General features: G+C 49.9%; 1 protein-coding gene across 7 annotated transcripts in view; it reads left to right on the top strand.

The window, feature by feature from the left end:
- The window catches only part of LOC117728007 (inactive phospholipase C-like protein 2), a 27,253-nt gene extending 19,749 nt beyond the window's left edge, over positions 1–7,504 (top strand). For all 7 annotated transcript variants that reach the window (XM_034528635.1, XM_034528637.1, XM_034528640.1 and 4 more), the window contains 3 exons: positions 199–274; positions 4,348–4,457; positions 5,007–7,504. In XM_034528635.1, coding sequence (XP_034384526.1) covers positions 199–274; positions 4,348–4,457; positions 5,007–5,213 — 393 coding nt within the window. In that variant the 3' untranslated portion in view covers positions 5,214–7,504. The remainder of the gene's footprint in view (positions 1–198; positions 275–4,347; positions 4,458–5,006) is intronic.
- The last annotated feature ends 18,830 nt before the right edge of the window (positions 7,505–26,334 follow it).

Genomic DNA, 26,334 nt, shown 5'->3' with positions numbered 1-26,334 from the left:
TCCTTCTATTTCTGGCTTTCAAAAAATGCAATTCAGCGCCCACGCCCACCGACGTTTCTGTAATGACAGCTTGTTTTTAGGAGCCCTCCCGAGATGGAAATACCCGGCCACCAGACGGAGACTGCCTCCTGCTGGGATGCCAGTTTTTTTTCTTTTCTATAAAGCCAAATATAAACAAGATATTCTGTCTCCTTTCAGGTGATCCAGACCAGCAAGACTCTGCTGGAGAACTATGAGGCGGTGTACGAGAGATTTCTACAAACCCAAAAAGCAGGTAAGAGATGGTCAGATGGAGAGAGAGCGACGATGAAAAGGCTGTTTGATGACCCCGTGAGACGGCTCTCTGAATCTCTCTGAAGCCGCACACAAGAGCACTCAAAAGGAAATTGGATAGGCCCGATTGTGCTTTTCTCATTTGCATAAGTGGAATAACCGTTTGAATACTATTCAAGTACGTGATCCGGTCACTGCTTCCCTTTTAGAAAAGCTGCGGTTCAATTCACACCAGTAACAGCCTCTGTCCTGTATTCTAATTACAGCGTCTGGTTTAGGGTTCAGAGGAGCGGACGTGACCGCATCAAAGCTAAATACCAGTGAAACTCTCGTGCACGCGATGTGTTCGTGCGGTCCTGCTTTTCTGGCCTCGTGTAACCCGAAAGACTCGACGTGGTCAAGTAACTCCACTCGGCTCTCCTGGGAAGCGCAGTTTGATTGGCAGCTCGTCTTGTGATTCTCTTTGAGGAGGTATTGTCACGCGACGGCGAGAGGACGAACAGCCGCGTCGTTATCCCGTTGTCGGTCTTTTATTCTGTGACCGTTCTTCTCTGTCATGTAACACGTGTTGCAGACATATGCGTAAACCCTGTTAATGAGAAGAAATACAATGTTGACATTAATGTGCTCTGTATAAATGCAGCACTGTCTGGCCGTGAGTTCCATCTAAGTAGCATTGAAGGCTAATTAATCATGGGGTAAGTAAGCCTGCTGGAAGAGCTACACAATCATTACCCCGGCTCAGCTTTATTGGTTTCCAGATGGATGGACTTATAAAATATTCAATTTCTATTGTCGTGGCACATCAGAGCGGAGGAGGTCTTTTAACCAATGGGATGATCAAAGGCTCCGTGCTGTTTGACCACCTCCCAGCCCTGAACCATTAGTGGCTTTGGGGGGGGGGCTTCAGAAAGATCCCCCGAAGCCTCCACCAACATCTGAGCATGTTTCATTTTGACCGTTTTCTGTTCAGAACGTATTAATGACCGCGTTCATCTGGACAGCCTCAGCCAGCGTCTTCCTCCTTCTATTCGACAGACAGACTCCAGCTGTTTACAGATCTGCTGCTATGAAATAATGTACACTGTGCAGTGTGTTGGCTCAACAGTGTTCCATTCATTGAGCACACGAGCAACTGTTTGTCACCTGTTGCGTTGCCCGAGTTGTGCCCGTTGCTCATCGTCCATACGGCGCGTGCAACCAATTCAAAGTATAGAAATATCATATCGAGACATCGTTGGATCTTTTTCCACGTCATTACTTACTCTGTGCACATTGATAAATGCCTCTCCAGTGAGTCATGAAACAATAGTCAGATTAATAACAAAAAGGCAGTGAGTGACACTGCTCAACACAAGCCTCCACAGAAGCTTTGTGGGCCGCTCTCAAAGTGCTGGTCTCAAATCAGCTGGAGACAATTCAACAGCCAACAATCTCAAACTAGGACGCAACAGATGGCAAACTGATGAACTTTGATTTATTTTCCATCCTAAACTGACATAATCTTTTCCCAGTGGTGTGTGTGCGTGTGTGTTTGTGTGTGTGCGGGGGTGTTTGTGTGTGTGTGTGTTTGAGTGTTTGAGTGTGTGCTTCTGTTCAGTAGAAACTGGGTCAGTGCAAACCCAATTCCCCCTTTTTTTTTTTTTTTTTTACAGCAAGCGGAACATTTCAGCAGCAACAGTTATTAAAGTTGTGAATTATCCATCACATCAGCTCAGAGGGTCACGGTCACGGTCACGCCCCCCCCCCCCCCCCCCCGCACAGACGACAATGACAACAACGTGATACATTTTAAAGTTGTTTATTATTAGAGTTGGGACCATTTGTCGGCATCTTTGATAATCGACCGTTTCAGTTCACATTGGACCGAAGATGCCGAACGTTCACCGGGTTCCAGCGTCTCTCGCGTGAGGCTTTTCGTGCTTTTCTGTGCCATAAACCTGACTTTGAAGTAGCCGGCATCTTTACTCACACACACACACACACACACACACACTTAGGAATGAGGAAGAGCGTGAGGATGAGGAGAGGGGAGCGAAGACGAAGGCTTTGGGAGGTCCATGCGAGGCGACGCGGGGGGAGAGCCTCCGAGTGTGCGACAGGAAGTGTGCTGCGGCCACACAAAGGGTGTCTCCTTTCAGGTTGAACTTTGTGTTTCCCTCAACGCAAAGAAAAACATGTAATATACACTTTGACACACACACACATGTACATAGAGCTATTCATGTATTAATATTAAATCTCAGTACATATCGGTGTATATGATTAAGTCAGAGATCTTGTGGTGTGTCGGGCTCTGAGAAATTGTGATGATTTTATTTATACATACATATTAAATCAGGAAACCAACCAGCAGAGTAATTGATACTGAAAATAATTAAGATGCGGCCATATTTTAAATGTTCTTGTTCTTCTTTTCCTCAATGTGTCTGATAAAGTGGGACACTGGACTGCAACTCAATACAATCATCGCTTTTATTTAGTTTTACCAATTATCAATCAAAATGGGTAATTCACTCCACACTGTAACGAGACGGCGAGCAGTTTTCCATCCGAGAGATCAGAATCTGAAATGCCTCGCTGAGAATGAGCTTCCCCCTTTCTCGCCTGCTGCCAGACTCCATGAAATGTTGCTAGGCAACCCCCAGTGTGAGTTAACTGTGTGTGTGTGTGTGTGTGTGTGAGAGACAGGAAGCGATGCACCTTCTTAAGCACAGTCATGTGCACAGCAGCAGCAGCATTAACTCAGTACTTACAGACCGGCTGAATAAGAGATGAATAATGCGACTTATATGTGAGGTCACAGATGTGAAAGTGTCAACGCTGTTGTCTTCACGCCTGAGCTCTGGTGGCAGACTTCATGCTCAGCTGAGCGGCTCTGGAACGGCCCGACCCGACACCTCGCATGGCGATTTCACACGGGGGGCGCGCGCTCTCGCGTGCACGCCATGTTTCCATGGCAACAGCAGCAGCAACAAGGGCCAGGCTCTCGCCGGTGTCGGTTGTGTGTCCGTTTTTTCCGTTTTGTTCCTGGTGGAAACTCCGCCCCTTTTTGGTTTATTTACCTCCCAGGCTGCAAGTTGCTTGTATGGCCAACACGGTGTTAACCGTGTCCTCCCTCCCGACTCAGTCATGCAAAGGGGGGAGGAAGAAGAGAGGAGGAGGAGGGGGGGGGGGACCAATCCCTCGTGTGTTCGATGCCTCGATCCTAATCCGCGGTGAAGGAAACGTCATATTTCCGTTTCCGGGGCTCCTTCTTGTCCCTCGCTGCTTCCTTCAGCGCCGCTTGGTGGTTTCCTCACTGCCTGTTCGAGCTCTCGGGCTTTTTCTTTTTTTCCAATTAACCAGTTTGGTCCTACTCCCGTCACCCTTGACTTCCCATCAACACCTCGCTGGGAACTCAAGATGATCCAGCGAGGTGTTGCAGTAGACGGGGGACATTAGATTCAACACAACTAGAAGAATCAAGAAAAACAGGATGCATCTTCACACTTTGACGGCACCTGCTTGTAAAGTTTTAACCTTCACCTGCTTGTAAAGTTTTAACCTTCACCTGCTTGTAAAGTTTTAACCTTCACCTGCTTGTAAAGTTTTAACCTTCACCTGCTTGTAACGTTTTAACCTTCACCTGCTTGTAACGTTTTAACCTTCACCTGCTTGTAAAGTTTTAACCTTCACCTGCTTGTAAAGTTTTAACCTTCACCTGCTTGTAACGTTTTAACCTTCACCTGCTTGTAAAGTTTTAACCTTCACCTGCTTGTAAAGTTTTAACCTTCACCTGCTTGTAAAGTTTTAACCTTCACCTGCTTGTAAAGTTTTAACCTTCACTTGTTTGGAAAGTTGCAGCTGCAGCGATCCGCCACGACGCTGCAGACGCTCTGTAATGGGGAAGGAATCCTCCTCCCTTCAGGGAACCTCTGTGCTTCCACACGCTCCACTGACATGTTGACGGGACAACGCCGGCGCTCGCCGCTCTGCGTCTCGTCGCTGTGACAACGGGTCGAGCACCCGGTCGCATCTCCCTTCAGTCGCCTCAAACCTCTCTCTCTCTCTCTCTCTCTCTCTCTCTCTCAGCGATGGAGTTCCATGAGAACCTCCATGACCTGGCCGTGAAGGAGGGGCTGAAGGGCAGGAAGCTGCACAAGGCGGTGGAGAGCTTCACGTGGAACATCACCATCCTGAAGGTGAGGTTCTCAACGTACTAACCCAACAGCTGAAAATTAACTGGATTGCTATTTTTGATATGTCATCATTTCTCAAGCTTGTCTAAATATAATATTTCACATTTTTTTAATAATATGGGTTTTGATAAACAATCATTGTGAATGTCACTTTGCGTAATTGCGACGGCATTTTTCGTTAATTACATTTTTCTTCTTTTTTTTTTAATCAAACTAATTGATTTAAAGGAGAAAGCAATCAGGAGATTAATCCATAATGAAAATAATCATTAGTTGCATTTCAATAGGCACTGAGGTAAAATCCTGATTTTACATTATATGAATAAATGCAGAAGTAAGAAGAAATGAAGAAGAAGAAGAAAGAAAGTCGCAGTATGTCATAAAAAAGTTATAAAATGGTCAAAGTATAGTGGGACCAAAAACAGTATAGGGAGCCATAAGAATGTCATTAAAGAAAGATATTGATACAAAAGGTCAGACAAATCTACTTTTAATGGTTGTACTGTGATTTCTTTGACATTTCAACTCTTCGATCCATCGTTGCTCCCTCAGGGTCAGACGGACCTCCTGAAGCACGCCAGGAGTGAAGTCCAGGAGAACCTCAAGCAGATCCACTACGCGGCCCTGACCAGCAACCTGAGTAAAGGGGGACCGGCGGGCGGCTCGTCCGGCTCCGAGTCCAAGAGCAGACGCAGCCTCGAGGCCATCCCCGAGAAGGCCCCGGTGGAGGAGGAGGAGCTCACCGATGAGGACCACTGAAGACCCACGCAGACCTGCTCCTGGGGCCCACATGCAGAGCGCTACTCTGTTCCTGCCTCCTGAGCTCACAACCCAAAAGCTCTCTCTCTCTCTGCTTTACCACACACACACACACACACACACACACCAGTGTTTTTCCACATTCCGTTGTGTACATTCCTGTATCCCCGAAGCACAGCTGTAACCTCTCAGACGTCTGCCTTGTAACCATCAATAAAAATGCCACGACGACTCCGGGACACACATCCCGAGTTCAGCTCACAGGAAGTCGGAGGCATTGTTCCCGGGTCTCAAACCGAAGCCACAGGTCTGATGCACAAACACATAACCTGCATCAGAGTGCCAGACATGACCCCCCACCCCCCCTCTTCACCTCCAGTCCGGTCCATTCGTCGGGAGCCTCCCTTCATTCCTCTCGCCCCGTCGTATTTCCGGGGTGAGCTGGGGGAGCCGAGTGAACCAGCAGCCACGTGCTCATCCAAGACGTTGACCTCACTGTTCACAAAAGAGCCCTTTGGATGATTATTGTAAGAGATTTCCTAAAGCACAATGTTTCTTTTCTTTTTTGGAGAGTTATGAATGTAACGAGACAGGCGGAGCGAAGTAAAAAGGAAAGAAATGTCATGAATGAGAGTAAAGAGCTGTTTACAATACTGAACTTGTCCATGTTCTTGTCTGCCATAATAGTATCCTATGTGTATATATGGAGTTTCCTGTTACATTTGTTTCTTTCTGCAGAGTACATCATTTTATTATTGTATACTTGGAAATATAAGATTTATTTTATAAAAAGATATATGAACATGTCTGTGGAAGAAACCCAGAAGTTGTATTTGTCAGTAGCCGAGGAGGGTCGTGACCTCAGAGGACTAATAATAGATCGTTTTCACCCGTCTCAACAACCAGCAGCTGCGTGAGAAAGAACCGCGACTGGGCGTCGCCGACGTGCACGTGAACGCCGACGTGCACGTGCACGCCAACACTTTGACTTTTCAGCATTTCACTCTGGGAATGTGTTTTCGGGTTCTCCCATTTCAGGGCCCTTTTAAACTGTTGTGTGTTATAAAATGTTAGAAGCTCTCAACCAACTCCACCGTTACTTAAAAAGTTAAAACTAATCCCCGTCCTCGTAATCACTCGGTTCAGTTCTCTGGAACACGTCTCACTGGGAACCAGCGAGGCTTTGACTGGGAGGTCATGTACAAAAACAAAGACTTCAGTTTGAGCTGTCGGTCTTTTAACGGACTCTGGAGGACCCTCTGAGGACCCTCTGAGGACCCTCTGAGGGTCTCGGGGGGTGGTGGGCTCCGAACGTCCCCCCCCTTTGTAAGAATGTAAACTCAGGTCTGTGGAGAAGGACGTGAACTTCAGAGGAATAACGGCTGCGTCTCCATTCATGTTGACAAAGTAGTTCCTGTGATGTCATCGGACCACGTTGCTGTTGACAGGTTTATGCCTTTTAAAAAAGCCTTTTCCCCCACATGTTACTCCAATAGTGCTCCAGCTTGCTCTTCATGTCTCCTCTTGCAATAAGTGAGAGAGGATATCCATACGCTGTGATCAATACGACCTTCAGGAAGGTTGCACTGGTCCATTTAACTGCTGCGACTCCTATTAAAACTACAGGCCTCGTTATGAACCGACCAATCACGTCGCTGGTAGCCACCGTGACTCATGTTTAAGCAGTAATTTAATAAAAGCTTCAGCATCTACAGAAGATGTTGAACCCCCAAAGTGAGTTAAAGCTTAAGACTGCACACGTCAGCTTTAAAAACAAAAAAAAACATCATTTGGCGTAAAGCCACGTCTTTTGCTTTTGGAGCCGAGCGATAAAAAAACAAACTGTTCAAGGAATTTGATGGATGTTTAAAAAGAAAGAGAAAAGAAAATAGATTTTCACTTCAGTCTGAGTTTTAAAACTAGAAACCCGCTGGTTCCTCGTCAGTTTCTTTACCGTCACTAAAGTGTTCTTCAGGGGTACTTTTAGGGGTCTTATTTATTTATTAAAAAGTAATAATTCCCTTTTTTCTTCTGTGAGCCTATCGTTCCTTTTAAGAAAATTAAATATTCAAATCCTAAATTGGATGTGAAAAATAATTCGTTTTCCATGGATTATTGGGAGGCACGGTCAAAAATATTGATCACCAGCGAGAAATCAATGACAAATGTCGGAGAGTAATTGATCTCTTTGGACTGTTGAATGAACGCTGCTTCTTTTCTTTGTGTTCATCTGCAGCTTTTTTATGTTCAACAAAACACAGAAAATAAACTAATGTTGTCTCTGAGTCTCAGTGATGTGCCAGTTGGCGTCTTTCTAATTGTTGTTGAGGACGACGACGCCCCCCCCCCCCCCCCCCCCCCACACACACACACACACACACACACACCCCACACACACACCCCACAAGCATTTCACATTGTACTCCAGTCTCATGTCTTCATCTGACAAAAAAACTGAATAAACAATGTTGGATAGATTTGTTTGTGTACTGTGTTTGTCCTCCCCCTCCTCCTCCTCTTCCTCCTCTTCCTCTTCCTCCTCCTCCTCTTCCTCATGGTCGATGCCTCACCCGGCCTCAACTCTTCAACTCTCCCCCTGCGGGCTGACCCCCCTCCCCCCATTATAGGCAGCCATGAAAAGTAATTCACGCGTCTCACTTTGTTTTACTGAAGGAAGAAAAAAATGAAAAAAATAAATCCCCCGTAGGTGAAAAGTCACTCTCAGTTTCCTCGTCCTCCCCCCTCGGCGTCCGCTGCTCATCTAGGAATTAAAGTTGCTGTGAATTAAAACATTACAGCCAAATGTCACACACACACACACACACCTGGTTTTTCCCCCAAAGCCACAGTGCACACATCAGTATTGATTATTTCCCTGCTTGGGGAAATAAAGCTTCAGATGGCCACATAACGAAAGGGCCGAGGTCATCCGAGTAGATGCGACCGCCTGACGACGTGCGGCTGCAGAGCGTGGGGGGGGGGGGGGTCGACTCGCCATGACAACCTCCAGCTGCCTTTTACAGATGAGGTCCCGAATGGAGTAAAGGTCAACAGATGCATCACACTCCACCTCTCTCTCTCTCTCTCTAGTGCCTCGTTCCTTCTCCTCCTCTTCACCCGTTCCCTCAGATTATTGATCCCCCCCTCCCCCTCCACTATCATCTCCCTCCCCCTCCACTATCATCTCCCTCCCCCTCCACTATCATCTCCCTCCCCCTCCACTATCATCTCAGATACGCGGGCCGCATCTTGGCCTCATCAGCCGGGAAGGGAAATGACATTTAAGCCCAGCGGCGAGTGAAAGTGATGGACGCTCGGAGTCGTACCTGCAGACGGCTGCTGAGGTTTGGCTGCTGCCACCAAACAATAAAAGTCCATTTATTGTCTCACAGATATCTCAAATGTAAACGTTGCCACTGACGGTAAGTTTAGTAGTAGTTGCACTCGCAACCGAAGACAAACTTAAATCCAGGAGCACTAACAAATGCCGATATATTGAAATATATTGTCTTCAAAGTGAGTCTACTCCTGGAGGGGCACTTAAACGATCAATAACCTTCATCAACCGGGAGCACGTCATCAGGAGATGCTTCTTACGCAACTCTCGGGAACGTGCGTCACCTGTGAGCGACGGGCGTCACCTGTGAGGGCGACGGCGTGCGTCACCTGTGAGGGAGACGGGCGTGCGTCACCTGTGAGGGCGACGGCGTGCGTCACCTGTGAGGGCGACGGGCGTGCGTCACCTGTGAGGGAGACGGGCGTGCGTCACCTGTGAGGGAGACGGGCGTGCGTCACCTGTGAGGGCGACGGCGTGCGTCACCTGTGAGGGAGACGGGCGTGCGTCACCTGTGAGGGTGACGGCGTTCGTCACCTGTGAGGGCGACGGCGTGCGTCACCTGTGAGGGAGACGGGCGTGCGTCACCTGTGAGGGCGACGGCGTGCGTCACCTGTGAGGGAGACGGGCGTGCGTCACCTGTGAGGGCGACGGGCGTGCGTCACCTGTGAGGGAGACGGGCGTGCGTCACCTGTGAGGGAGACGGGCGTGTGTCACCTGTGAGGGAGACGGGCGTGCGTCACCTGTGAGGGACGGGCGTGCGTCACCTGTGAGGGCGACGGGCGTACGTCACCTGTGAGGGACGGGCGTACGTCACCTGTGAGGGACGGGCGTACGTCACCTGTGAGGGACGGGCGTACGTCACCTGTGAGGGAGACGGGCGCGCGTCACCTGTGAGGGCGACGGCGTGCGTCACCTGTGAGGGCGACGGCGTGCGTCACCTGTGAGGGCGACGGCGTGCGTCACCTGTGAGGGAGACGGGCGTGCGTCACCTGTGAGGGCGACGGCGTGCATCACCTGTGAGGGAGACGGGCGTGCGTCACCTGTGAGGGCGATGGGCGCGCGTCACCTGTGAGGGCGACGGCGCGCGTCACCTGTGAGGGCGATGGGCGTGCGTCACCTGTGAGGGCGACGGCGTGCGTCACCTGTGAGGGAGACGGGCGTGCGTCACCTGTGAGGGCGATGGGCGCGCGTCACCTGTGAGGGCGATGGGCGTGCGTCACCTGTGAGGGCGACGGCGTGCGTCACCTGTGAGGGAGACGGGCGTGCGTCACCTGTGAGGGCGACGGGCGTGCGTCACCTGTGAGGGAGACGGGCGTGTGTCACCTGTGAGGGAGACGGGCGTGTGTCACCTGTGAGGGAGACGGGCGTGCGTCACCTGTGAGGGACGGGCGTGCGTCACCTGTGAGGGCGACGGGCGTACGTCACCTGTGAGGGACGGGCGTACGTCACCTGTGAGGGACGGGCGTACGTCACCTGTGAGGGACGGGCGTACGTCACCTGTGAGGGCGATGGGCGCGCGTCACCTGTGAGGGCGACGGCGCGCGTCACCTGTGAGGGCGATGGGCGTGCGTCACCTGTGAGGGCGACGGCGTGCGTCACCTGTGAGGGAGACGGGCGTGCGTCACCTGTGAGGGCGATGGGCGCGCGTCACCTGTGAGGGCGATGGGCGTGCGTCACCTGTGAGGGCGACGGCGTGCGTCACCTGTGAGGGAGACGGGCGTGCGTCACCTGTGAGGGCGACGGGCGTGCGTCACCTGTGAGGGAGACGGGCGTGTGTCACCTGTGAGGGAGACGGGCGTGTGTCACCTGTGAGGGCGACGGGCGTACGTCACCTGTGAGGGACGGGCGTACGTCACCTGTGAGGGACGGGCGTACGTCACCTGTGAGGGACGGGCGTACGTCACCTGTGAGGGAGACGGGCGCGCGTCACCTGTGAGGGAGACGGGCGCGCGTCACCTGTGAGGGCGACGGGCGTACGTCACCTGTGAGGGACGGGCGTACGTCACCTGTGAGGGACGGGCGTACGTCACCTGTGAGGGACGGGCGTACGTCACCTGTGAGGGCGATGGGCGCGCGTCACCTGTGAGGGCGACGGCGCGCGTCACCTGTGAGGGCGATGGGCGTGCGTCACCTGTGAGGGCGACGGCGTGCGTCACCTGTGAGGGAGACGGGCGTGCGTCACCTGTGAGGGCGATGGGCGCGCGTCACCTGTGAGGGCGATGGGCGTGCGTCACCTGTGAGGGCGACGGCGTGCGTCACCTGTGAGGGAGACGGGCGTGCGTCACCTGTGAGGGCGACGGGCGTGCGTCACCTGTGAGGGAGACGGGCGTGTGTCACCTGTGAGGGAGACGGGCGTGTGTCACCTGTGAGGGAGACGGGCGTGCGTCACCTGTGAGGGACGGGCGTGCGTCACCTGTGAGGGCGACGGGCGTACGTCACCTGTGAGGGACGGGCGTACGTCACCTGTGAGGGACGGGCGTACGTCACCTGTGAGGGACGGGCGTACGTCACCTGTGAGGGAGACGGGCGCGCGTCACCTGTGAGGGCGACGGCGTGCGTCACCTGTGAGGGAGACGGGCGCGCGTCACCTGTGAGGGCGACGGCGTGCGTCACCTGTGAGGGCGACGGCGCGCGTCACCTGTGAGGGCGATGGGCGTGCGTCACCTGTGAGGGTGACGGCGTTCGTCACCTGTGAGGGCGACGGCGTGCGTCACCTGTGAGGGAGACGGGCGTGCGTCACCTGTGAGGGAGACGGGCGTGCGTCACCTGTGAGGGAGACGGGCGTGCGTCACCTGTGAGGGCGATGGCCGCGCGTCACCTGTGAGGGCGACGGCGCGCGTCACCTGTGAGGGCGACGGCGCGCGTCACCTGTGAGGGCGACGGCGCGCGTCACCTGTGAGGGCGATGGGCGCGCGTCACCTGTGAGGGCGATGGGCGTGCGTCACCTGTGAGGGCGACGGCGTGCGTCACCTGTGAGGGAGACGGGCGTGCGTCACCTGTGAGGGCGATGGGCGCGCGTCACCTGTGAGGGCGACGGCGCGCGTCACCTGTGAGGGCGATGGGCGTGCGTCACCTGTGAGGGCGACGGCGTGCGTCACCTGTGAGGGAGACGGGCGTGCGTCACCTGTGAGGGCGACGGGCGTGCGTCACCTGTGAGGGAGACGGGCGTGTGTCACCTGTGAGGGAGACGGGCGTGTGTCACCTGTGAGGGAGACGGGCGTGCGTCACCTGTGAGGGACGGGCGTGCGTCACCTGTGAGGGCGACGGCGTGCGTCACCTGTGAGGGCGACGGCGCGCGTCACCTGTGAGGGCGATGGGCGTGCGTCACCTGTGAGGGTGACGGCGTTCGTCACCTGTGAGGGCGACGGCGTGCGTCACCTGTGAGGGAGACGGGCGTGCGTCACCTGTGAGGGCGACGGCGTGCGTCACCTGTGAGGGAGACGGGCGTGCGTCACCTGTGAGGGCGACGGCGCGCGTCACCTGTGAGGGCGACGGCGCGCGTCACCTGTGAGGGCGACGGCGCGCGTCACCTGTGAGGGCGACGGCGCGCGTCACCTGTGAGGGCGACGGCGCGCGTCACCTGTGGGGGTGTGACGCACTGGAACCCAAAAGCACGACTCCGAGACAGACCGGGGTAACAAAGATGAACGTCTTTACTCTGTACAGGAAGGGTCAGAACCGGGAGATCAGTCCGTGAGGCAAACAAGTCCGAAAAGGGGCAGGCAGGGGTCAAAGGTCAAGGCAGGCAGGGGTCAAAGGTCAAGGCAGGCGGGGTCAGAACCGGGAGATCAGGAATAGAGACAAACGTAACGCTGAGAGCTCGGCATGAAAACACAAGACGATCTGGCCGAGGACAAGTGAGGGGACCTAAGGAGAGAGGGACTGACGAGGGGATGGGCTGCAGGTGAGATGACAACCAGGTGAAGGGAATGAAGGACGATCAGGTGTGGATGACGAGAGAGTTCATTAAACCAGAAAACTGAATGAAAACAACTAATAAGACGGGGAATTCGTGACATCACCAAACCAAGTCCGAGGCAGCGTTACCTTTTCCTCTCCCCTCCATCTCTTTTCTTTGTGAAGACTTCACGCTCCGCTCGTCACTAAACTGCCCGTCCCAGGGCGCCCGCCCCCCCCCCCCCCGTTTGTGGAAAGCAAGCGGTCGCTCTTCAGCAGCACTTAGTGCCTTCGCCGCCTCGATCGTGACCACGAGTCCCGCCGCGCCGCGAGAGGAGAGACCTGGGAGGCGTAAACGAGGCCGAGAGACTCTTTTCTTTGGGAGGCGACGAGTAAAACGTCCAAGATGGCCACCGCGCTTTGAGGGGAAGAGACGTGGTCCGGCACGCTCACCTCCAGAGACGCTTAATGGAAGGAACATTTATGCCCCCAATAGGAGGGCACTCTGTTTTACAAGTCGGCTTGTTAAACCGTCGAGTGTTTAACAAGCCGACTTGTCCCCAAACAAAGAGGCTTTTATTTAACGCTGTCAAAGGGCCGTTGAACAGCGACGGTTCAGGTTGTAAACACCAGAACCGGCAGATGGTCCGTCTCGTATTGGTGGTTTTAATCCGGTTTTGACGGTCATTAGACGGCGGTTGAGCGTCGTAATCGTTGCCAAAATATCAACGGATATTAAAGGCTGAAACAATGAATGGTTTGATTAATCCAGCAACAGAAAACTATCAGGCCTCTAATAATTCTAATTAATCAATAAGGTTGTTTTGAGTCAAATCTGGCAGGTTTCGTTGGATGTTTAGGCCAAAAGACATTGAGTCTGTCTGACACCACCTGATCAATCAATCAATCAATCAGGAATACTAAGAGGAATGGTTTGTTGCAGTGTTTGTGCTAAACGATAAATATATAGATAATATATTTATACTCGTTCTCGTAGAGAAAGAATCTGCATATTCCACAACACGCGGAGGCATTTCTATAATAAACGGGTACAACTTTAGCATCTTTTGTTCCAAATAAATCAAACAAACCCCGTTGATTATTGTTTCTTTGGAATAACCGCCATGCGTCTGGCCGAGGTTCCATGAAGGAAGCGGTACTGAATGACCTCTTGACCCGGAGCCCGGCTGCAGCTCACACAGCGACCACTTGTTCTGCCGGAACCGTCGGGCCTCTGTTGCTCTCCACCGCACAATGGCGGCTTCTTCTCCACACAATGCACTCACTAAAGCATGCAAAGTGACAGCGGCTGACGTGTGTGTGTGTGTGTGTGTGGGGGGTGGTTTGCTCAGCGGCACGTTGGCAGGGACGGAGCTGCAGAGGCCTCCTGTGCGTCGGACACCGATAACTCATGCTCGCCTGGCCTGGCTGTCGTGGTCCAGAGGAACATTGTGCGCCTAATGGCGGAGGAATGACATCCATCCTCAAAGTCAGGGCGCGTTGGGGGACGAGCCGTTAGGAGAGGAGCGCCTCGGTTCCTTCGACTCGATTAGACGGCCAACCAATAAACTCCGGGACAGATATTAATGTAATTGCTGAAGCAGCTGGTTCCTGTCTGAGTTATGTTCCATTGTTTGAAGGGAAAACCTCAGAAGGGGGGGGTGAGAAAGAGAAGAACAGTTGTTGAGCGAGAGAGAGAGAGAAAGAGGAAGTCCACAAAACTGTGTTTGCACAAAAAGACATTTGGTTATGTTTTAATAAAAGTTGCCGTCTGCTGTGTGGGAGCAGACCACCGCAGCGGCTCCTGTTCCAGAACGGGCCCCGAGTCCTCATCGGTTCTCTGAAAGGAACCGAGTACAAGGATTCAGTGTGTTTATTCATGTTTATCTGTTTTCTGTTGCTCAACAACCACAGGATTGTTTTATTGCATCTTGTGACTGTGTGGCTTTTTTTATTTATTTTTTTATTAAAAAAAGGTGGGATGTGTTATTCCTGGCATGCACGTGCTACAAACACCAAGCACATAGGGGGCAGCATTGCACCTCTACTTCTGGGTCCAGATGAAAATTACAGACAGACATATATATTTATATTTATATATATATATATATTTATATTTATATTTTTTTTTTAAGCAAACTACGAACTAACAGCAGGGCAAGAAATGTTATTTTTGTATATGTTTTAAACTAAAACCCTTTAACCCTTTGCACTTACAGCTGTTGATTAGGTGCAACGTGTTTGGCCATGAAGCATGTTACTTCAGTCCTGATATGAAGTTATTATAGTTATGAAGCAGATTTTAAAATGTGCTTTCATCATCTCACAGACAAAGAACAACATTTTAGCCATTAGTTGTGGCAGTTCTTTACAAATCAGCCTCCCATAAAACAGGCTTCGACTTGGGGGGGAAGTGTGTACTTTAAGGTGGTCGTCTGCCGCCCCCTGGTGGTTAAAGAGTGATGCACATGTGGTGCGGGGGAGGCGTCGGGTCCTCCTGCACAGCTGCACACATCCACTGTGCCCTGTCCACGCAGCATGTCCCACTCCAAATGAAGCCACGAGCTGGTTTAATGTTTGATGTTTAATATCTGCACATTTCGCATGCAGCACATGATCATAACAGCGTATTCTGATAAGTTCTCTCAAACGAGAATTCCCTCTTATTGCATATCAAACATTTGGGTCCACTGGGTGACAAAATCAAGTCTTGTGTAAAAATAATAATACAAAAAAAAAGAACCTGTACCTTTTGTCTAGATGTGCACATACATATGATTTCCACTAGATGGCAGGTCGAGCTCAGAGACTCTCTTTGCCCCAAAGCTGCTCATGAGTTTTTGAGTTTTCCATCTAATCATATCTTATTCTGCTGGGAGACGCCTCACAAAGTATCACACCTGCCCCCCCACCCCCATACCGGGGATGCAGTAACCTGCTCCCACAATGCACTGCTGCTCCCCTCTGAAACACTGCAGTGGTGCAGGGAGCATATGGCACTTTCTTTAAAAAAAAGAACAAAAATTAAAAATGAACCTTTACTATGAAACACTGTATGTAAATGCTGACAGGTGAGGGGTGTTGCAAGTCTCTGAGGCGTCAGGTGACACCTTTTGGACTTTTAAAAAAAAAACTTTGCCTTTTGAGGATTATTGGTCGAGTTGTTTTTCATATGCAAACATGTGCAGACTGGGACTTCAAACTTTTGATGAACTCTCCAACCACGGAGAGACGTGTCATAGCTCCAACCTGTAATTCATTAACGCTTTATTCATTTGACTAAAAACTAAATGTGGAATCTTTGGCTTGTTTGAATCTTCACCCACAAGAGAGGCATTTATGATCTATTACATTATACTCTTTCCAGTCACACCCTGCCTGCCCAGACCAAAGTAATTCACCTGGAAGTGTATTTATTGAACGATTGAAGTGTATTTGCGCTCTCTTACTCATCTCGTCCTCGGGCCTTTGTTTACCACCAACCACACTGTTGTTTGTCGGGCTGAGGGAGCCTTGATGGAATCAGAGTCCATTAGCATGGAAGGCAGCGTCGAGGTGACTTTAGCTCCTAATTAAAAACAGATGTGTCCATTTAATAGTCTTAATACTTTGTGGGAGAGCGAGACAATCACCGCAGAAATATCTATTTGCCTCATTAAGTCGGGAGGCTTGATCATGATGAGAAGCGGGGTAATGAATGAAGACAGACATGTTTACCAGGTTGTTTAAACAGCGTTTGCTGCGAGGAGAGACGCTGGAATCGAGACGGACTGTTGTTTGGGGAGAGGAGGGAGGGGGGGAGGGCTCAGCTAGCCGAGGCCTGACGGGGTGGATGTCCCGTGGGGGTCAGGGGGAAGAAAAAAAACATGGAGAAGGTGCAAGAAACCGGGTCAACTGTGAACCGTCAAACTATCGTTTGGGTGGCGCCGACACGCTTCAAAACACACGTGGAGTCGCTGCGAGGCGGGGTGTCGGTTATTTCAGGCTCCACGGGAGACTTGAAGAGGGAGGTTCAGCCAACTGCTCTTGGCACAAATTAAAGATTGCAAAGTGAGGATGAAAACAAAATAGTTTGGGTTTACGTGCAGATGTTTGTAACGCGCTGCAGATGGTTTTAAAGGTTTTAAACGCTGGATGCTAACTTCTGCATGCTAACGGGTACATTGTTGACATTGCTACTTCGAAGCAGTAAACACAGAGTACAGCTGATTTGGTGAATAATGTTGTAAAAGGCCACAAAAGGTCATTACAGGTCATCCTCTGGGCACCATGAATGTCACGGCAACCCACCCAGTAGTTACACTTCATTTGGGACCAGAGATTTGTCGACCTCAAGGTGGCGCTAAAAGAAAAGAAATCAGGGGATCGTGCAAAGTGATCGCGATCCATCCTCTGGGAACCAAGAACGTCTGCACAAGACTTTCAAGACAATTCATCCAACAACAGAGATATTTTAGTTACATTCCCAATTTAAAATGTGTTATTTTAGGACATTATGACAATTAGAAAAACAAAAGTCACGAAGAGACAGACATTTAAAGGGAGGCTTGAGAGGATGTTTGCTTGATCGATCGGCCTCTGATACTGAGCTATGGCGGTTGCCACTTGCCCCCCAATCCCCCCCCCCACACCCCACACACACTCAGCTCCCTCATTTTTGCCAAAATGTGGATTTCCTGGCAGCAAGTGATGATCGCAAATCCAGACTTCAGAACCTCCCAGCTCATCTGGGACATCACAGATGGTGCATCCATGTTTCCTACGTTTCAAAGACAATTCAAATGATGTGCAACACTTCTTATTACTTTGCTGTCCAGCATGTCATTAAGGTTATTATATACCGCTAAGAAAACTGTATGTACAGAAATGTGTTTTAATATACCTGAAATACAGCAATCAAGACTTCAATGTATTGATGTGTCGGTTTATATATTCTGAGATCCTATTTGTCAATTAGCATTAACCGAATGTCATTTCAGATATTCACAATCATAATGCGTTTTCAAAATGGATAAGAAAATATGTAGCTTCCATTACATGTAAAAAAAAGAAGCTAATGTTTCTGATCTCAAAGACTGGAGCTAAAGAGTAGCTGTAGTTCACAAAATGAGTGAAATGTGGACTATTAAAAAGGAACCGGCCTTCATAAATGTAGATTATGACGGCCGACAGGCTGCTGGCAAGCGAAGTTTCCTCGTCGCCCGCCGGAGGATTATCGTGGCGTAAGTGAGCATGATACGTGTGTCAGGTTCACTTAATTTCCTAAAAAAAAAAAAAACGTCAAGCATTTAGTGAGGCACGCGCACACAATCTAGACGCGGCAATCTGGGCCCCGGCTGACGGGACCCGGTGTGTTTGACAGGGGCAGAGATGTGTGTGGACGCGTGGGCCTTCGCTCGGGGATCCGCTGTCACATCCCATCACGCCCGCCGCTGCTCCGGGACGGCGAGGCCGTCCGCGGGCCGACGGCGGCGGCGCGTGCGGGGGATCAGTGTCAGTGTCGCCGGTACAGGCGGTGCATAGTGAACAGTGCTGTTATTCAAGAAGGAACTCGGGGAATCCAGTTTCAAGTTGCACAAAATGTGAATAATAACAACAAAATCATCACGTAAAGAAAGAGCGAGACTGACGCCGTATCAATATTCATTCGTATGCACAGTAGGCCGCGTTTTAATGGTTTCCAGAGCATCTTAAAAACCACCCAGCGTTTGATGTTCAATAAAAAATGTTTTATTTTAAAGACCACAAGTAAAGGTGGCGTGTTTGTTTTCAAGCATTCATCATTAGGACGGTATGGATTTAGCGAGCTGATGATTGACATGCTAGATGAGGAAACTCATTTTTTTAATAAATCAGTTGGTGTTTCATTCATTCCTCCCTCCTCACGTATGGATTCACGTATATATTCTCCCGTTTGGCTGAACCAGGTGTGTGAGGCTGAACACTCATCCATACAGACCTGCACAAAGGAAGCCAGCTGCTACACCTGTACGCAGGCTTCCTGCAGCCCGCACTTGAATTCAGTATCAAAGCCTGAGCGCGTCACTCAGTCAGTCAACCGGCGCCGAGGTTGTTGCTCAAGTTGTTAGCGTAGATAATGAGCTAATTGGAGCTGGACGGATCTGCTGCGTGTGCTGGAAAATAAAAAGATCCCCAGAGACCTGAGCGCCCCTCCAGTTGGGAGAGGGTGGAGCGGTGTGTGTGTTGAGTGGGGAGGGGATGGGGGGGTAGTGTGTGTGTGGGGGGGGGGTGCTCCCAATGGTGTTGTTGCTAATGTAGCGGAAGAAACATGGGAAAAGGAAGACATGTGAAAGAGACACATTAGCATTAGGTCAGAAGAGGAAGGTGAAGGTTAAAGAAACCAGGGCGGATATTCAGAGGGCACATCTGGGGCCGACTGGGTCGTCATCGCACACAATACAGACAAGAAGAAGAAGAAGAAAAGTATTTATGGCTGATAAACAGTCAGTGTTAAGCTTTCAACCACCACTTGAGCAAAGCCGAGCGGGGACCCGACCGTCTCCTGAGGGGTAATTATTATTATTAGCACTCTGAGCGTGAGCGCGTCCCCACGAGGTTCTCCGGGAACAACGAACATCCGCATCGGGCGCCGTGACAGGCGCTCATCTCGCTATCGGGGTGAGAGTCAGCGAGATGGTAATACCCAGGCTAATAGTCGCTGCCAAGTGGAGCGAACGCGGGGCTAATGGCAGCGGTGAGGGACGGGCGAGGGCCACCGGGGGGGACGGGGGAGGGCCACCGGGGGGACGGGCGAGGACCACTATGGGGACGGGCGAGGACCACTATGGGGACGGGCGAGGACCACTATGGGGACGCGCCTCACTCCAACGCGGCTGTCCAGAGGCCTCGTCCTCAGGTTGTAATTAGTAGCCAGCGACAACAAGGAGGCTCTGCAGAGGGAAAGCAGCATGCCAAGCAGGTGCACGAGGACCTGTGCAACAATTATAATAATAATAATTACCAGTCACCAAAACAATCAGCCCCCAGAGCTGAATATTCTATTACATGTTAAGTTCACCGGCAACCGAAACGAGCACAAAACGGTAAAAATGTGTATTTCAACATCTTTGGAAACTGTAATTGTTACCGTCCAATTCAGTTTAGTAGGCCAATTATTTTTTGGGGGATTGGTGTGGATTCAATATTTTTTTTTTTTTACTCATTTTGCAGAATAGTTTGCGTCGACATTCAAACATTACGTCAATGTTAAAAATGTTTTAACGAATAAAAAGTGAATCGTTGCGCTTTCTCTCTCACACACTCACACACACACACACACACACACACACACACACACACACACACACACACACACACACACACACACACACACAGGACTGGAGATGGCCTTTACTGTTGCACTGAATTAACAAATAAAGAAACAATAACCTCATTTAATAATCCAACAAAAAGTGACAAACTGGATCCGTGACTGTAGATTTCTTCAGAAATGAGGCATCTAACCGGCTCATTGTCTGTTCATTTTGCACTAAATACCTTTTCTTCTTCTTCTTCTTCTTCTTCTTCTTCTTCTTTCCTCCGCTGATGAAGGTAGAAACGAGTGCATCGCAAGAGCAAACGTTTTAACAGCGATCTGGCAGAAACGAGGCAGAAGCCCATTATCCTTCCTCAAAATACGCATCAGGCCTTCAAGACACAATTTGTGTCCTCGCTGATGCTCCGAGATGCGATTACCACGCCCAATAAAACAGCGCACATTTTCATATTTCATTGTCCCCGGCGTGTACAAGACTTGTTGTTGTGAGTTGTGGAATTATTGACCTGCTACGCGCAAACGGGCTGAGTGAGGTGTTAAATATGGATGCCACGCCGCGGCTTTACGTGCATTACATGAGAATCCTCTCCGTCTTGTAATGTGGAGGTGAAGGCAGGCTTGAGGACAGCAAACAAGTTTTATAACTAAAGTACACACTGACCCCCCCGAGTCTTGAGTTTTCTAATCTCATTTCAATAAATAAAATATCACCAAGAAGGAAAGAAAGAGAAGAAAGGTAGTTTATTGATACCGATGGGTATCAATAAAAGAATGGGTTTCCACCAATGAGGCCAGGTATGATGCAACAAGCTTGCCTGTTAATATTTTATTCTATTGCTCTGACCAGAAGCCTCTTTTCTGGCTCCTAATGGATTATCTTGTGAACATCCAGCAACAGAAACGGGTTATTTTCCACTCGTTTCTTTGGCCTTTTCCTCGATCCGAGGTTCAAGATGATGTCACCGGTAGCGTCTGTGTCACTACGTTGGAGAACAAACACCGTTCTGTACCGACGGTGACGGAGGGACGTGCTCGCTGCTCGTTAGACCTCCCGATGCGGCTGTTGCCGATACACAGTATCTAAAAAAAACCGACCCCTCGCTGCACCGAGCCCGGGGGCTGATGGGAGTTCTCGGGGGAACCATTAGCGAGCGGATCGGCAATGTGCCGCGCGGGGAGCGAGCACAATTCATGAGAGAGTGCCGAAAGAACTCACAACACTCTAACAACACCTGTCACCCCTGCGCCTAATGAGAAACACAATTAGCAATTAACAGTGCGATCTGTCAGGGCTAATACCTGCCTCCCTGCACACACACACACACACACACACACACACACACACACAGCTGGGGGGAGGGGAGGGGGGGGGCAGACACCCTTCATCAGCACTTCCATGCAGGTATGAAATGAGCCCAAACAAGCGGATCAATTAGACAGGTGATGTAATGTTGTGAAACCTAAGCTGATGCCTCCGTGGCAGATTTCCTAAACGGCGTCCTCGCCGACGCTCCGCCGTGACTTTTAAGACGTTCGTCACTCCGCGGGGAACCGGACGCACGCCGCCCCGACACTTTTCCTGCTAGATTCGGTTCTCCGGTAGAACAACGGTCGCCACGGGGATTAGCAAGAAGACAGGCCGGACTGAATATAAACTGCACCGGCAGTCCAGTTCCCTCTGTGTGCATCTGGATCCCCGTTAGCAGCAGCCGCGTGGACACCGACTACCAAAAGAATCCATCTTAAGACAATATTGATCCGGACACCTTCTGGTATTTGCGTCCGAGGGGACATTCGAGGACGCTCCCATCAACGTCCTGGAGGAAAGGAGGAGAGCCGTGATGCACACACACACACACACACACACACACCGCGCAGCATCTGTTCATAATTAATAGTGAAGACACGCTCGTCGTGGGCTCGTGGGTAAAAGTATCCCCGTGTATCATGTTTGCGTTCAAAGGCTCTGGCTTGTTCTCGTGGAAGGGACATTTTTTATTGATGGTGCTCATGCAGCTCCGACCGTGATGGCTTTCAACGAGCTGGAGACACGAGTCTGAATAAATGACGCGACATTCTCAGCTACTTCACAAGGTATTGACCCGTCCTATTGTGTAACAGCACGAGAGAAAAGGGTCAGAGGTCAGGTTTGGCCTCTGACCTCTGACCCCGGAGCGGTTGAAACCGCTTTCTACACTTGAGTTTAGCAATTATGCTCCAATTCAAATGTCAATCTTTTAAAAACGTTTGCGTTCAGATATGAATTTCTAATAAACGGTCTCACACACACACACACACACAACAGCATATACACAGGCTGTGTTCTAATTGGATTACACCAGTATGTGTGTGTGTGTGTGTGTGTGTGTGTGTGTGGCATATCCAGCATTGTAATTGTGTCAGCCTTGTTGGTCAGAGGGGAATTGAAGTGTTAAATCCAATTCTGAATTTGTATCTCCCGTACAGAGGAGGGGGAGACGTAGCGCGAGCACCAACCATATGTCACCGTCCCCAATTCCGAGGGATTGAATATGGATGAGAAACAACTCAAGGTCCTGGCGTCGCCACTGGAAGCAGCTTTGCACTGTGACGGTGTAAGCTCATTTGTTATCGGAGAGGAAGTGGAGTTGTAGACACCAGCGCTGCAGAAACGGACAAAGATTTCCTTTAATGAAGATAAAACTGAGTCGCCGGCTCTGGCTTTCTGCTTCCTGTGCCGGGGCGGATTCCTGCGCTCCGGACGAGAGCATCGGCCAAAACGAGGACGCGTTCCCAAAACAATTACCATGAATTCAAGAGTTTTCATTTACGGTGTAAATCGCCAGAAGTGATGATGTCACGAGGCGAGATACTTCGGTACCAAGTTGGTGGCGAAGTATCTGAAAACCTGACGGACTTGTTTCACTACAGTAAGTATCGCAGGTACCGGGGATCGGGTACCGGGGATCGGGGATCGGGGATCGGGGATCGGGGATCGGGATCGGGGATCGGGGATCAGGACTCGACCTTCGTCATCGGGACCAGAGGATACTTCCCCGACGATTCGAATCACATTTCATTTTATTTGCATGAGAAAAGAGAAAGAAAATACTAAAAAATGTGTATAAATCCGTCTCAACTGAACAATATTTGACTCTTTCAGCTGTTTTCTCATTATTTTCCAAGCTATTTGCCAAGTTCTTGTGATTCTAATAAGGATTCAGATTGAAATACAAGTGGCATGTCGGCCGTGTGCCTTGTGACGTGTCTGTGGGGTCAAAGGTCATGTGATGAGAACAGTGTGAACTACGCACATACCTTTAAATGATATATATATATATATATTCTAATGAGCAGTCGTCTGCATCTAGCAATTCAAAACAAATATGTCATCAATTCAAAAGGATTGTTGTAGCACCCTGTGTCTACCAGGTGAGTAGTGGATCATTAAAATGATAAATTGAGCACATAATAGTGATATGATGCAACGCTGGGCACGATCCACTTTAACGAGTTAAATAGTTTAATATTTCGGCCCAAGGACCCCACGGCCTCTCATCGCGTTGACTCTGAGTGACAAGGAGAGCGATGGATTGTTTTTACTCCCCCCTCCGGAGAAGGGGCGGGACCTAATTGCTCTACGTCTCTATAACTCACGGGTTTGATTGACAGGGGATCTCTGGGGGGGAACCGGCGGCGCAGAAACACGACAGCAATCAACACCCGGCGCCAAACACGTTGACGTAGAAACCGGAAAAAAAGAAAACAGGAATCTTGTAAGTCACCACTTTTAAGAGGAGAACAAAAAAAAAAGGTGTTTGATAATATTCCTATTCCAATATTCACTGTAGATATTTGTGTTCTGGAGACTGTGAATGAACAACACCGACACAAAACAGGTGTCAATAATAGTCAAAATAATATCTCTCTATATATAGATATGCACTGCCTTGCTAAAGGGCAGCTCTGCCCCTACCATGACCAGAACGTTTCTTGTCGATATTTCCTTTCAGATTAGTTTTTTTACTACTTAAACAATGGCATTTGTTTGATTTCATGAGTCTGTCAGCAGTTATGAATGAGGAAACGTGAGCATATCTTCTACAGCATGCTTTGGGTTTCATTGTGGCATCCAAACCTTCACCCTGAGAGTCATATATATATATATAAACTAATCTGCAATATAAATGTATCACATATGCAGTGTGTAAATTGTTGTTTATGGGGTATACTCGGCTTCATGCCGTCCTTCCCTTTACAGAAGTGACGACGTCTCTTCTCACCATTACCAAGCTATTTGGGCCGTTTGGGTTGATCCATCGCTCCGCCCGGTTCCCTCAACGGCCCATGAAGGCATCACGTCTTGTGGAAACGCCCGAGTAACCTTATCGGCGTCAGCTTGCCGTGAGGAAGTGCTCCACTGTGGCTAATGCCGCCTCTTAAAAAAGACAAAAACAACCCTTTGTTTCCACTCGATTAATGGAGAAGGAAAAGGTGACAGTGGCACTTTCCTCAAATGTGGTTATTGCTGTGAATTTTTAATGTGCTCGGCAGTCTTACTGGAGGCTTATGGGAGTGAATAAATCAGGAGGAAAAATGTCTCGTATGTATTTCTGCGACCGCTCCAAGTCGACAACGTGGGCCCACAAAGCGTTTCACGAGTCAAACGATCAGCGGCGACGCGCTTCTTGTAGAAAGTGAAGCCGCCAATCAGGTGTGTGTGTACAGAGAGGCAGGAAATACCTTTTGATGGGATCTGTCTGTCAACACCGATGGAAGAAACGGGCAAAGCATCTTTTAACAAGGTCGAGGACTTGTTGGGCTCAAGGTCGAGGACTTGTTGGGATCAAGGTCGAGGACTTGTTGGGATCAAGGTCGAGGACTTGTTGGGCTCAAGGTCGAGGACTTGTTGGGCTCAAGGTCGAGGACTTGTTGGGATCAAGGTCGAGGACTTGTTGGGATCAAGGTCGAGGACTTGTTGGGCTCAAGGTCGAGGACTTGTTGGGCTCAAGGTCGAGGACTTGTTGGGCTCAAGGTCGAGGACTTGTTGGGATCAAGGTCGAGGACTTGTTGGGTTCAAGGTCGAGGACTTGTTGGGTTCAAGGTCGAGGACTTGTTGGGTTCAAGGTCGAGGACTTGTTGTGATCAAGGTCGAGGACTTGTTGGGATCAAGGTCAAGGACTTGTTGGGATCAAGGTCGAGGACTTGTTGGGTTCAAGGTCGAGGACTTGTTGGGTTCAAGGTCGAGGACTTGTTGGGATCAAGGTCGAGGACTTGTCGGGCTCAAGGTCGAGGACTTTTGTACTTAATGTGGGAAATAACATCACAAACGAAGGGCGACATTATTTCCAGAGAATCAACGCGGATTAGCAGCACTTTAGTTTCAGCTTATCAACATTACTTAGATGAAATGAACCAAAACCAAAACAACCATCAGCAGGCCACCAATGTGATTCATGCACATGAAAACTGCATCATTCTGTTTTTCTTTCATCCATTAAAGACCCAATATTACCCAATAGATTATTTCGAGGTGTCCAATACTAGGAAACGGAGTACGTCAGGACCGAGTATTGATGCGGGCGTTCCCACGGTGATCATGAGAGATAACCGCGGTGTGTCACTTCCTGTTCGCCATCATTATCTCTCATCTCGCTGGCAAACTTGGGCCAAATTCATCAAGTGTGCAGCAGCTCTGCAACCATCAACACTCGTCTGTGCCCGGCTCCCCGTCTCCTCTCTCTCTCTCTCTCTCATCCCCCCCTCCTCTCGTCCCTTTCTCTCCTCTTCCTGCCCGAGAGAGGAGACACGGCCATAAATCTCGAGTAGCTAATGAACTGCATTTAACAATAAAATGCACTGGAAATGGAACATTTCATTTACAAGCAGATCAATGGCAGTGACAAACACCCTTCTCGGAGCGACTAGTTAGCGGGATGATGTTCCGCAGGCAATCCAATCAATCACCGCACACCGACGCCAAGATCAATCAAAGAAGGAAAAGGAAGGAGGGAGGAAGAAAAAAAAGACCTGAAGCTTTTCTCTTTCTACTGTATTCACCGTCTTTATTTAAATAGGGCTACTAATCACTCGCTGAGAAAGTCCACCTTCTTGTCCCCCTTATTTCTCCACACTGTGGATATTCTCTCTTCTTCTTGACACCCCGTTCTGTTTCTCCCTCTCGCCCTCCGAGCACTGGGGAAGGCGGTTGAAGAGGCAAGAGGAGGAGAGTGAGTGATAACCATCCGGGGAGTCAAGTGCTCCATCACCGCCATCCCCATCTGCGACCCGACAAGTTCATAATGCCAGGCATCTGCTTTCATTTATAAAGGCCTCACTTAGCCCTCACACACACTCGCAGTCTCTCCAGCTCTGGTGCTCCGCCCTCCCCTCCTCCTCTGGCTTTCTCTCTCCCCACTCTTGTTCTCCCCATCCGGCTGGCTGAGACGCTGCCTCTTGTCCCCCCACCTCACCTAATCCTCCTCCTCATCTTCTGCTCAAGCTTACTAAAAAACACATTTTTTTAATGTTCAACTGACGGCATTATTAAACTTTACTCACACAGAAATATTAGTCAATGCACTAAATGTCCCAACTCTCGCCATGTTCCT

Source organism: Cyclopterus lumpus, chromosome 25 (genome assembly GCF_009769545.1).
Source record: "Cyclopterus lumpus isolate fCycLum1 chromosome 25, fCycLum1.pri, whole genome shotgun sequence".
Taxonomy (NCBI): domain Eukaryota; kingdom Metazoa; phylum Chordata; class Actinopteri; order Perciformes; family Cyclopteridae; genus Cyclopterus; species Cyclopterus lumpus.
The sequence above is the reverse complement of the archived record's forward strand: the minus strand, read 5'-3'. Positions and strand labels throughout refer to the sequence as shown.